Consider the following 12,684-nt stretch of genomic DNA (forward strand, 5'->3'; position numbering starts at 1 on the left):
AGCGAGCGAGAGGGAGAATAAACACTAGGCAAAACCTCTCCGAAATGTGCAGCGCAGCCTAGTCTCGGAGTTACTGTTTTGACTTGCGCCAGATATTAAAAAGGCAAGCGGTTCAGTGATTCACGTCAATACTGCGATCCCACGGCAGAAAGGTGACCGACACTGAGTCGGCCGGTGGACAGGTTAGTTTCTCCAGAGGCTAGAAGCTCTCCATCGAAGGACCCTACCCCATTGACAGAGTAGCTAAAACGCAAGCCGACCGAGCTGATGTCTCCACCAGCCAAGAATTGGGGGCTGACCCGGTGTTTGGCTTGGAAATGGGGGTGGGATTTCCCGATCTTTCCTGTCATTGGTTAATATTTTATTCTGTTGACATGTTTTCTTGCTGCTAATGCTTCCGACACCTTCTCGTCCACCCCCTCCTAGAGTCTGACCGGAGCTGTCAAAACCACGCCTATAGAGGCCCGCAATTGGTCCAGAAAGCGTAAAATCCACAATCAAAGGGGCTTGGTTCATTAGTGTTGGGATCGAGGCAGGAAAGACATGTGAGATAGTCACAGTTCTCCAGTGAACGGGGCAACATCTCAGCAGCGCAGCTCCGCAGCTCGGCCGTGTGGAATGATCGCAGCCCGCCTTCCGCGAGACACAGCAGATTTCCCTCGGAGCGGCAGGGCGCAGGCACGCAGCCCGTCTCCGTCCTCCACGCGGCGCTCCGCGCGCTTCGCCCGCTGCGACTCACATAGGCTACTTCGTGGAGGTACCTAAGGAAGACTGCACCAATTGCTGTTTTTCTTCTTCTTCTTCTTCTCGTTGTAATCGCGTCCGCCGATAACGCCTTTTAAACCAGACACTGTTATTCCAAATCCCTTCTGTAGCCCACTTCTCTCAGCATTTTTGTTTTTTTTGTTTTTTTTTTGTTTTTTTTTTCCGGGAAACGGACCTACACTGCTTTAGGTCGGGGGAGATACCACGGAACATAATTATTTTACCTCGATTTTTTGGATGCACCGATGAGAGATCCAGTTTTCACAGGGACTGCCATGGCTTATCACCCTTTCCACGCTCATCGGCCGACCGACTTCCCCATGTCAGCCTTCCTGGCCGCTGCACAGCCCTCCTTCTTCCCGGCGCTCACGCTGCCTCCCGGGGCGCTCACCAAGCCCATACCGGACCACACTCTAGCCGGGGCGGCGGAGGCTGGGCTGCACCCTGTCCTGAGCCATCACCATCAGGCGGCACATCTTCGCAGCTTGAAGAGTTTGGAGCCGGAGGAAGAAGTGGATGACGACCCCAAAGTCACGTTGGAAGCTAAGGATCTTTGGGACCAGTTTCATAAATTAGGGACGGAGATGGTTATTACCAAATCCGGAAGGTAAGAATCGCTCGCAGTAGTTCTGCTGCACCTTCTCCCGTGCGGCGGCGGCGGGGGCAGGCCCGTGTCCGGCGAAGGAGGCGCGTCGCCGGTCTGAACCCTTTTGCGCGAATGCTCCAAACGCTCAGCGCCCGTCCGCGCCGTCAGTCGGTCTGCGTGAGGCCTAAAGTCACACAGACCGACTCGGTGATTTTTTTTATCTGTGAATCATCAAATAGTAATTTTTCGGGCATATTTAATTAAAATATAATAATAATAATAATCCGAGTTCCTATATATAATATTTTGGAGGAGTGACACGTTTGTTGGTATCGGTGAGACTGCTCTATGTAGGTAACGTGAGCTTTGGGCATCAGTAACTTTTCAAACGTAAAATCTAGAGAGGCAAAACTGGCTTCATCCATCATCATCATCATCATCATCATCATCATCACCGACTCGGTATAGAAGCCCCGAGCTATTCGAAAAATACACGTCGTCTGTGACCACGCAGACGAATTCTTGTGTGTAATTCAGACGTCCGTGACGTTTATAAATGATTGGGAATCTAATCGCTGGATAGAAATGTTTGCTATTGTGGCCACCGAGCCTCTGGATTCTGTAAATGGGCTGTCACTTCAAAGAGCTGGACCATGAGGAGATATGGTCATACACACACACACTCGCACACGCGCACACCGCGCGCGCGGTGTGTGTGTGCGCGTGTGCGTGTGTGTGTGTGTTTATACAGTGTTTATGTAGTCATTTTTTTGGGGGGGGGCGCAAAGCCTCTTTTCAAAATGAATGTCTGATTTCACTGCTGGTTTTTGACGGGTCGTGTTGTGCTCTCTGACATGTGTATCGTGTGCCTATAATGGGGTTTTTTTTTTTAGTTTTTTTTTTTAGGGCAGACCCCCTCGGTCTTGCGTGTCATGAATCACAGCGTGTTTATGCCCGTGCATGTTTACGTGTCTTCCAGGAGAATGTTCCCCCCGTTCAAAGTGCGAATAAACGGCCTCGATAAGAAGGCCAAGTACATTCTCTTAATGGATATCGTGGCCGCCGACGACTGCCGCTACAAGTTCCACAACTCGCGCTGGATGGTAGCCGGGAAGGCCGACCCGGAGATGCCCAAGAGGATGTACATCCACCCGGACAGCCCGGCCACGGGCGAGCAGTGGATGGCAAAGCCGGTTGCTTTTCATAAACTCAAGCTAACGAACAATATTTCCGACAAGCACGGATTCGTAAGTACACCTCCACTTTTCCATACGAATGTGTTGTTCCCCGCTGACGCGTGGTGGTGGTGGGGGGGAAGAGCGCGCGGGGGTCGAGGCCTACGCACGTTTTATGGAGCAAAAGGCAGTGTTTCATACTCTGTAATTCAAGTTATACCGGGGGCGGGGGGGGGTGTTTGAATTATCCTCATTTTCACCCTCGCATGCCTCGGTGCGTAACTATATGCAGGCGGCCAAACCCCGATGACACTTCGTCCACGTCTTAATTCCCGACCGCTGCTGCCATAAGGTGTGACATCTGGGCGACATGGTTAGCTCCGGTGGTGTATCCCGGAAGCGCTCTTAGCCCTGCGTCCGAATACGAGGGAGGCCTCTGTGACATCGTCCGTCACACCCCTGGCCTTAATTCTAGGTTTTAGGCTGTTTTGTGTGAGGAGCGCAACGGACGTATCTGCGGGCGGTGTTACCGGGGCTTGGGTTGGGGATTAGGTGAAGTAACGTCAAATGGGGTCAAAGAGAAATCAGGCGGAATCGCGGCTTTGATGGGCGAGTCGGTTGATGTCTTGATGTCTTCACCGAGCCCCATCTTGGATGGGAGGGCGAGTAACAACGACACGCCGCGCAGGTAGAGAGCGCGGCGGCCGGCAGGTAGAGAGCGCGGCGGCCGGCAGGTAGGGCTCGCGGCGGCAGGCAGGCGGGCGGGCAGAGCGCGCGGCGGGCCGCGCGGGGAGGTGGTGAGTGGTTCAGAGTAAGGGGTCGGGATCAGCGCGTCCAGATCCAAACGTAAACAAAGCGACTGCGAACAACAATAACATTCAGATGGCGCACGATAATCATTTCAAATGTTTGACAGTAATTTTTGTGGAAGTCTCCACGCCACGCTCGCTTAGCGGGGAGGGGTTTATACTACTTCTCATCTCTGCCAAATGCAAACTTTTAAAATCCATGATTGGACTTGACCGTGACGACCGTGTTTATTTCAATATTTAGGCCTACCGTTTATTTTTAATATACCTTCTGATAACACAGTGTTTTAAAGCGCATGCAAGCAGCTCGGGGTTTACATTAGTCTTCATGACAGCAAGTAGGGTTTATTTACTAAACCCGACAATTAGAGGGAAAGGTTGCATCAGTAGTCTAAATAGGCGATGAATTATATTATATGCACCCGTTTCTTGTATAGTTTAAGATACACTATCTGCTTTAAAGTAAAAAATTAAAAAACACCCCCCCCACCCCCCAAAAAAAGGGATGTCATCACAATGTGTCTCTGTTTATTATTTCACCTCTAACCACACTTGGTCTGCCTCTGCCTCTGCAGACGATCCTAAACTCCATGCACAAGTACCAGCCCAGGTTCCACATCGTGAGAGCCAACGACATCCTCAAGCTGCCGTACAGCACGTTCAGGACGTACGTCTTCCCGGAGACGGACTTCGTGGCCGTGACCGCTTATCAGAACGACAAGGTATGCACGCGCGCCCAGGGCACCGTCAGCTCCTCCTAGTAACCCCGTGTGTGCGTGGTTTCTGGTCTGGATAAAGGGCCAGCTTCGCCCTCAGCAGTTGATGGCCGGGGCTCTGTGGGTCATTACACTACTTTGTGTGTGTTTTTTTTTCTTCCTCTTCTCTAGTCGGCGGTTCATTAGGATTAATGCGAGGTTTGTGTGTGATTACCCTTCATTGCAGTGGAGACATTAGAAATAGCGAGAGAGAGAGAGAGAGAGAGAGAGAGAGAGAGAGAGAGAAGGGGGGGTTCCCTGCGCGGTTTTGGTCGTGGTTTTGCCAGGCTAGTATACGTGTGGCACTTCACCGTCGTGCCACGGTCGCTGCAGATGTAATCCCTCCGCATCTCAAACGGACTTTTCCAGTCCAGCGACGTTTCACATTGACGGCATCGCTGCTCCGCGCTGCGTGATCGAGCTGATGGGGTTATGTGACAGGGAGACTGGTGGTCCCGCTGTAGTCGTAAAGTTTATGACAGAGAGCCATATTCAATTAGAGGGCAGCTGGTGTGCGCGCCGCACGCCGTCCGAGGCTGCGGGATCACGGCCGTCCCGTCGCGCTCGGCGCTGGAGCGGCGGCGTCGCTCATTGGTCCATTAGCAAATTCCTCAAGAGTTGCAGGCAAGGTGAAGAGGGGGAACCTGGGGCCTCCGCGGCCCCATGCACGCAGCCTCTGCGTGTGCAAGGAGCTGCAGGAAGGAGCGGCTCTAATGCCGTGGAAGTAAACGCCTTGTAATGGGATAAACAAGAAGGGCTTCTTTCACAATAAAACACTTGCATGAGCAAGCAATGATCCAAACCACGTTATTAATTTTTGATATGACAGTCGTCTTTTCAAGTAGCCCCCCCTTCCCTCCCTCCTCCTTCTTTTTCTGTGCAAAAAAAAAAAGAAAAAAGAAAGGCTTGTGTAACCCCTAGGAGAAATATCTAGTGGCAGAATTACTCTCCGGGGGCTTGTGAGAATAACGCCCCATCATTATTCCTCCATTACTAATGCAAATTCCAGGCCACGTGCAGCTCCTGTTCTCTGCAGCTTTTCAGTGTGTTTCGCAAAAAAACCTCATAGTGGCGCCTGCAAGGGGATAGCACAACAAATCAAATTCCCCAAATTACTTGATTCCGATATAGTCCAGGTTGAGAGGCTGTCAGACTCGGCGCTGCCCCGGGGAGGACGGACCTGACAGCTGCATTGTCAGCTATGGAAATAAGATTAGGTATCCCCCCCCCCCCCCCCCCATGTTCGGGCCTGTTATATTCCTCCGCTGCGCCAAAACAAGTGTACTGACTTAAGGGCCTCGCGCTTCTCTCCTCGCAGATAACGCAGCTCAAGATTGACAACAATCCCTTCGCCAAAGGATTCCGGGACACGGGCAATGGAAGGAGGGAGAAAAGGTAACACAACTGCTCACTATGGCGCTTTGACAACAAATAAACAAATAAATAATCGTACGAGAATGTGCCCTGTCTCGCGTGTGGTGTGGTAATAGGTGGTCGGTGGTTAAAGTCTCCCTTTGCTTTGCTCCGTCTGTGAGCTCGCACCGGGGGGCGCGCAGGCGCGCATGTTGTTGTTGTTGTTTTCAAAACGTTTGGTTCCGTTGCAGGAAGCAGCTCACTCTCCCGTCCCTGCGGATGTACGAGGAGCAGTGCAAGGCGGACCGGGAGGGCGCAGACTCGGACGCCTCCTCCACCGAGCCGCCGACCGGAAGAGACGCGCTGCACTCTCCCGGGGGACCCGCGTCCAGCCCGCTGAGGTTCCACCCCAACAACCGAGGTCAGACTCGCGCATCTGCGCGGCCTGTACAGTGTGAAGCTCGTGTGTAGGAGGTGTGTGTGTGTGTGTGTGTGTGTGTGTGTGTGTGTGTGTGTGTGTGTGTGTGTGTGTGTGTGTGTGTGTGTGTGTGTGTAGTAAGTGATGTAGCCTGCGTTGGCTCTGACGGGGTTGGTAATGGCTGATTTCAGCACGTCATGACCTCCATCACACCGTCCGACCCAGTGAAGGTGCAGCACCGCTCATGACACCCACACGCTCGCTGTTAGAATCAGTTTCACCACTTACGAGTCTTCTTTTCTCTCTCGTCACACAACACCTGACAGTATCTGGCAGTGAGACGCATGGTGAAGTGCGCTTTTATTTATTTATGTATTTATTTGGTGCAGGGTGGCTTGTGGAAGTTGGAGGTCTTTCGTTAGTGTGCAACACGTATTAGCCGTGTCCGGCAGACAGCCTCCACCGGTGTGTACCGGGAGGTGACGCTGCTGCTGCCCGCTTTATATGTTATTCATCATACTTCTTAAAAGTCGTTCCTGCTCTTTGCTCTATTTATCACATGACGAGTCGCAGCTGTTGTGGTTCTAGTCATGACGTGGTGCTGCCTGCAAGCGCTCTGTGTGCGTGCGTGCGCGCGTGCGCGCGCGCCGGGAAGCCAAGCTGGCTCTCAGCTGTATCTTCTGCTCCTGGAGGCAGCAGATACAGGCCACCTGATTTAAAGGTGTCAGGGTGCACCATGCATGGTGAAGACTACAACACGGCCTTAGTTGTCAGTCTATGTATGTTGGTGAATATTGTGTGGAAGACCTGGTTAAGGCTGGAGAGATTTTATCGTGCACTTGTGATCTGAACATAACTACTATTTTTTTTTAAAAATTCTGTTGTATGCTTACGGCTGTTGTGTTGCTCCGTTGTGTCTGACAGAAGAGAAGACGTGCACTGACAGTGAGCAGGAACTTGACCACCCTGACGACCGCTGCACAGGGTCCAACAGCCCCGCCCTGAACGCCTGTCCCCTTACAGCTCCAGATGCGAAGAGCGGGTGAGGGACAAGCCTAGTGTGGAGAAGAAGGACGACTCCATATTCAGTATAAGGAACCTTGAGAAAGACAAAGTGGAGAGCAGACATAGGAAGGACACCACAGATCCGTCCAAAAAGGACTCAGAGACCCCAGGCATAGGTCCCAGCAAAGATGGCTTCTCCCCTCTTATGGTCCAAACGGAGAGCCCCTCTCACTTCAGCCCGGGCCACTTACAAAGCTTGGCTCTGTCTGGGCTGCACGGCCAGCAGTTCTTTAACCCCCTCAACGCCGGATCACCACTGTTGTTTCACCCCGGGCAGTTCGCCATGGCCCCGGGAGCGTTTTTCTGCCATGGGCATGGGACATCTATTGGCCTCTGTATCCGGAGCAAGTGGTTTGGAAAATGGCAGCCTCTCTGCTCAGGGCACAGGGGGCACCCCGAACCCCTTCCCCTTCCATCTGTCTCAGCACATGCTGGCCTCTCAGGTAAGTAACAATTCACTCAAAAACTACATATATATAATATATACAATATGTATTCCACCCTATTCACTCAAAAACTACATATATAGAATATATATATATACAATATATATTCCACCCTATTAACTCAAAAACTACATATATACATTATATACAATATATATTCCACCCTATTCACTCAAAAACTACATATATACATTATATAAAATATATATTCCACCCTATTCACTCAAAACTACATATATACAATATATATACAATATATATTCCACCCCTATTCACTCAAAACTACATATATACAATATATATATACAATATATATTCCACCCTATTCACTCAAAAACTAGATACATACAATATATACAATATATAGTCCACCCTATTCACTCAAAAACTACATATATACTATATATATATACACAATATATATTCCACCCTAGTCACTCAAAAACTACATATATACAATATATATATATATATATATATATATATATATACACAATATATATTCCACCCTATTCACTCAAAAACTACATATATACAATATATACAAGATATATTCCACTCTATTCACTCAAAAACTACATATGTACAATATATATACTATATATATTTATTTATTTATTTATTTATTTATTTATATATAAATAGTGTATATAGAGAGAGGGAGAAAGAGAGAGAGAGAGTGAAAGAGAGAGAGTGAGAGAGCACGAGAGAGAGTGAGAGAGAGAGAGAGCGAGTGAGAGAATGAGAGAGAGAGAGAGAGAGAGAGAGAGAGAGAGAGAGAGAGAGAGAGAGAGAGAGAGAGAGAGAGAGAGAGAGAGAGAGAGAGAGAGCGAGTGAGAGAATGAGAGAGAGAGAGAGAGAGAGAGAGAGCACCTGTAGCATAGCTGGATGGTTCAGGCTGTGCTACCGTTGCAAAAGAAAAGCATGGCTCTGATTTGCTCAGCTCGAGCAAAAGGCCTCACGAGGCTCAGACCTGCAGGACATCTGAAGACGTGGAAGACCAGAACCGTAAACCAGGTCTTCACAACAGCAGCTATCCCCTGCAAGATGTTGTTTAGCTCTCGTGAAATTGAGACTTTTTTATTTTAGAAATAACACTATTGAACAGCTCTCGGCTTTTTAAATGAAACCATGAAATCTTGCAGATGTACGAGATGGTTGTCATAGGAACGACCCCCATTGAAACAGGAAGATGAGTTCTATATGAAACGAGTTGTGTATTAAATCATTTTAAAAAAATCGGAATACACTTGAGTCCTTAAAATGTGGAATTGATTGAATATTTGACGTTTTGAACGAGACCTACCCTGTAGGTAGGTAGGTAGGTAGGAGCTGCGTCTGGCCGCAGGTGTGTGAGGGTCCTCCGGCCAGACACACCTGTGCGCGCCCGCTCATTGTAGCGTGCCTGATGGAGAAACACGTGGTGATGCTGAGCTGTGTGTGCCGCTGGCTAAAAGCTTCTTCTGTTCCGGTTTTAGGGCATCCCGATGCCGACTTTCGGGGGCTCTTCCCGTACCCCTACACCTACATGGCGGCGGCGGCGGCGGCGGCGTCCGCCTCCGCCCTGCCCGCCACCAGCAGCGCCGGCTCCCTGTCCAGGAACCCCTTCTGAGCAGCTCCCGTCCCCGGCTCCGCTTCAACCCGTACCAGCTGCCCGTCTCCCTCCCCCAGAGCTCCAGCCTGCTCCCCAGCAGCCTGCCGGGCAGTCTCAACGCCGGATCCGAATCCTCCAAATGCGGCAGCAGGGAGACGAGTCCCGCGCCGGAGCACCACAGTCACAAGACCGGCGGGAGCGGCCGAGCCGCGTCCCCCAAAGCCTCCATGAAAGACTCCATCAATGAGCTGCAGAACATCCAAAGACTGGTGAGCGGCTTGGGAAAGCCAGCGAGAGACGTCTCCCTCCCGAGATTCCCCAAAGTGATATCCTTTTTTTTTTTTGGAGTAGCTCCATCCGATGAAGACTTCGCTTGAATATTAATGGACATCATGCATTTGTTTTATACAGCACAATCCCGCCACTGCGACCTTCCCGCGCCCGGACGCGGCCGGGGCGCGGAGCCGCGGCGCCGGCGCGTCTGTCAAGGCGACACGACCCGGTCCGCTGGTGCACTGAGTTGTACAAACCAAACGTGTGTTTGTGACTGATCCCTACGTTATAGTGCAGAGGCCCGCTGGAGAGGTGGACATGTGGAGCGGGCCGATCTCTCACGTCATGGTTTTGTCCTGAAACACGCGCCGCGATTCAGACCAAGGGCCTCTCCGAGTTGTCGTATTTGTTTGTTTTAGCAGAGCACTGCGGTGGCTGGGAGGTGTAAAGCTGCGTCACACACACACACACACACACACGCACACGCACACACACACACACGTCTACATAGCCTATAGCCTACTACTACTACAGGAGGGATGGGACGTAAACATTCCGTCTTAGGTAACCGAGAAGAACGCTTATCAATCCTGCCAGACAACTGTTTCTGAACTATTTATGTAATTAAAATAAAATTATGTAAATAAGCTGGGATCCAAGAATATGCAATTGGTATTAATTTATTCAAGACTGTATATTAGAGTGTATATATTTCGATTTTAACTCGTTCCTTTTTTTTCCATTTCCATTAACGTATACTGTAAATTAGAGCTATCTAGGGCTTGTTGGTTTGGAAAAAAAACAAAAGAAAAAAAAAGAAGAAAAAAAAAAGAAAAGAAAAGAAAAGAAATCGTCATCGCTGATTTTCCTGCGTCCGACACGTGAAGGGAACGTGCGTGCCACGTTGAAGTCGCCGCAGATACCGCCGGCACCGGAAGAAGAGTCCACGCGGACCCCGCGTAGCTTAGCTACCTGTTGGCAGGTCGGTGTCGCAAACATGGGAAAACCTCAGGTCATTTCACTCCAACACAGCGGCTCCTCCTCCTCCTCCTCCTCCTCCTCCGATGGACGCATATCTATTCATAAATATATTTAAAGATGAAAGTATCTTGTTTATGCTGGTTGTCCGGGTATTTTTTTGTCTCACAATTTCAATAAAAAAAAAAGATCGTTGTGATGAAAAGTTGCATTTATTATTATTAATTATGATTATTATTATTAGTATCATTATCATTAATTATTATTATTATTATTATCATTAGCCTATAACATGGATGATTGTTTCGTTTACCTGAGATAAAAAAAAACAACAACAAAACAAAACAAAACAACAACAACAAAAATACAGCCTAGATCCCTTTTCTCTTTTCTATAAATCCGGTCCATCTATAGTCCTGAAGGACCCCGCCTCGCGCACAGCCACACAAACAACGACGTTCTCTGAGCGGGCCGTTGCCTGCTTGTGAGACAACGGCGCCCTCTGTCGGCCGAGTTTCCCCCCTAATGGAGGAAGAGGGGGAAAAAAATAATCTGGTTCTTCAAAACCCCGCTCCACCTGTGCTACATTAAATTACAAAATGATATTCCGACTTCCGGTCAAGTTTATTCGTGTTTCCAAATATATATTCAAATGTCGTGAAAATGATTGCCAACACCGGCAGGTGCGTTCATTTAACGGATTTATTGGTTTATTTATATAAGTGTTTTCCCCAAGTCACCCCGGAACAATAATAACTTGAAACTGTGCACAATAACCCACTCGCTGCTTTGTTTTATTATTATTATTGTTGTTGTTGTTGTTGTTGTTGTTGTTGTTGTTGTCGTCGTGGTCTGTTGGTGGTGGTGGTTCTGTAGACGTTACCAGGCCGTTGTCAGGCCCGCGTAGATGTGCTCCGCACCTGTGAAACGGGACACGCTCTCTACATGCACTGGTTCCCTGGTATTAGTACCTATTTCCTGCAGTATTGTGTGAAGGCCGGGGTGTATTTTTAGACGCGGGTATTTATAGGGGGGGGGGGCAGGACTCGGAAGGGCTTTCTCTTGCTGTTGTGACACACATCCTCTGCAGCGGCGGCCCGAATTAGCCCAAACCATACTTGCTGTTAACCGTTTCTTTCCAGCAGCAGGTTCGCCACATTTTAGGGCATAGAAATAAATCCGCCGCGTTTGTCCCACTGTTCAGGGCCGCGCATGCCTTTAACGCCGCGCGTGCTGAGAGGAGAGACGAGGGAAGGAGGCTGATTATTTTGGGCAGGACTGCGCCGCCGGGCCAGCGGGGCTGCTGCGCGGTACGGAACGACTCGCAGCCTACACGCAGGCGCGTCCGCGCGCGGCTGTGGGGGGCCAGTGGGATTTGCCGTGGCCGTGTGCGCGCGATGTGGGCCCGGGCCGTGCAGCAGCCGCTCGGCTCCGCGCTGCGGAACCGGCGCGCTGTGCGTCACGGTGAAAGGGTTAAGAGGGGAATTTGGGAGGAGAGGCTTTGGACGCCCAGCCACTTTGGCAGCAGACAGTCCTTTGTCCGGCGACCGGCGCCTGTCGCCTGCCTGCCGGCCACAGCTTCCCCACACCCGCGCACAAAGCGGGGGGAGATGCCGGGAGCCGAAGCTCCCAATTAGCGAGCCCCCTTCTTGTTCATTTCCCTTTCTTTCTGCAGCCATAATCACAAAACTCTCATTCTATTACGCCGCTATTGTTGCTAATTTGTTATCTTCAATTAACAGAGCGAGCTACTCGACCTCGCACTCTCGGATAAAAGCTATTTGTCTAAAACAATCAGTCAATGACTGATCAATAGGCTCCTGTGGCGGCTTTGTGGATCGCGACTAATGACTGGTGACGGCGCGGGGTAAAAAGGCCAAGATTATTCACAACTCTGCTAAATGATCACTATATGTCGCCATGCAGGACCTGCTGTCTGCCAGAGGCGGTGTACTCACTCAAACACGCTACGCACATAGTACGCAGGCTGGAGCCAGAAGACAACAAAAGATCCAGTAATGCCCGCTCATACAGGACATGTGGATATCTGCATTCTGCCAGCCTATTGGCTGATCCAGCAACACGGTCAGCAACGAATGACAAGCAAGCCTCGTGGCACCTTACAAAGCATTTCTCCAGAACGCTTGCTTATATGTGTGTATATGTGTGTAAATATATATGTGTGTATATGTGTGTAAATATGTGTATATATATATGTATATATGTGTATGTAAATATGTGTATATATGTGTGTGTGTGTGTGTATATATTATACACACACACATGTGTGTGTATATATTAAATATATATAGTATATACACACATATACACATATGTGTGTATATATTAAATATATACACACATATATATAAATACGTGTGTATGTGTGTATATATTGAATATACATATATATATATGTGTGTATATGTTTGTGTGTATGTGTATATATATGTGTGTGTGTATGTGT

The 12,684-nt window shown here is 49.4% G+C and overlaps 1 protein-coding gene across 1 annotated transcript; it reads left to right on the plus strand.

Moving 5' to 3' along the window:
* Positions 1 to 539: 539 nt before the first annotated feature.
* On the plus strand, positions 540 to 10,493 carry tbx2b (T-box transcription factor 2b). The gene is given in 12 exon segments (XM_056283194.1): positions 540 to 1,372; positions 2,331 to 2,598; positions 3,911 to 4,057; positions 5,409 to 5,485; positions 5,695 to 5,864; positions 6,786 to 6,845; positions 6,848 to 7,224; positions 7,226 to 7,369; positions 8,851 to 8,875; positions 8,878 to 8,979; positions 8,982 to 9,247; positions 9,249 to 10,493. Coding segments are annotated over 12 exon segments (2,043 nt in total). The 5' UTR covers positions 540 to 1,010; the 3' UTR covers positions 9,294 to 10,493.
* Positions 10,494 to 12,684: the final 2,191 nt, after the last annotated feature.

This window comes from Lampris incognitus, chromosome 7 (genome assembly GCF_029633865.1).
Source record: "Lampris incognitus isolate fLamInc1 chromosome 7, fLamInc1.hap2, whole genome shotgun sequence".
NCBI lineage: Eukaryota > Metazoa > Chordata > Actinopteri > Lampriformes > Lampridae > Lampris > Lampris incognitus.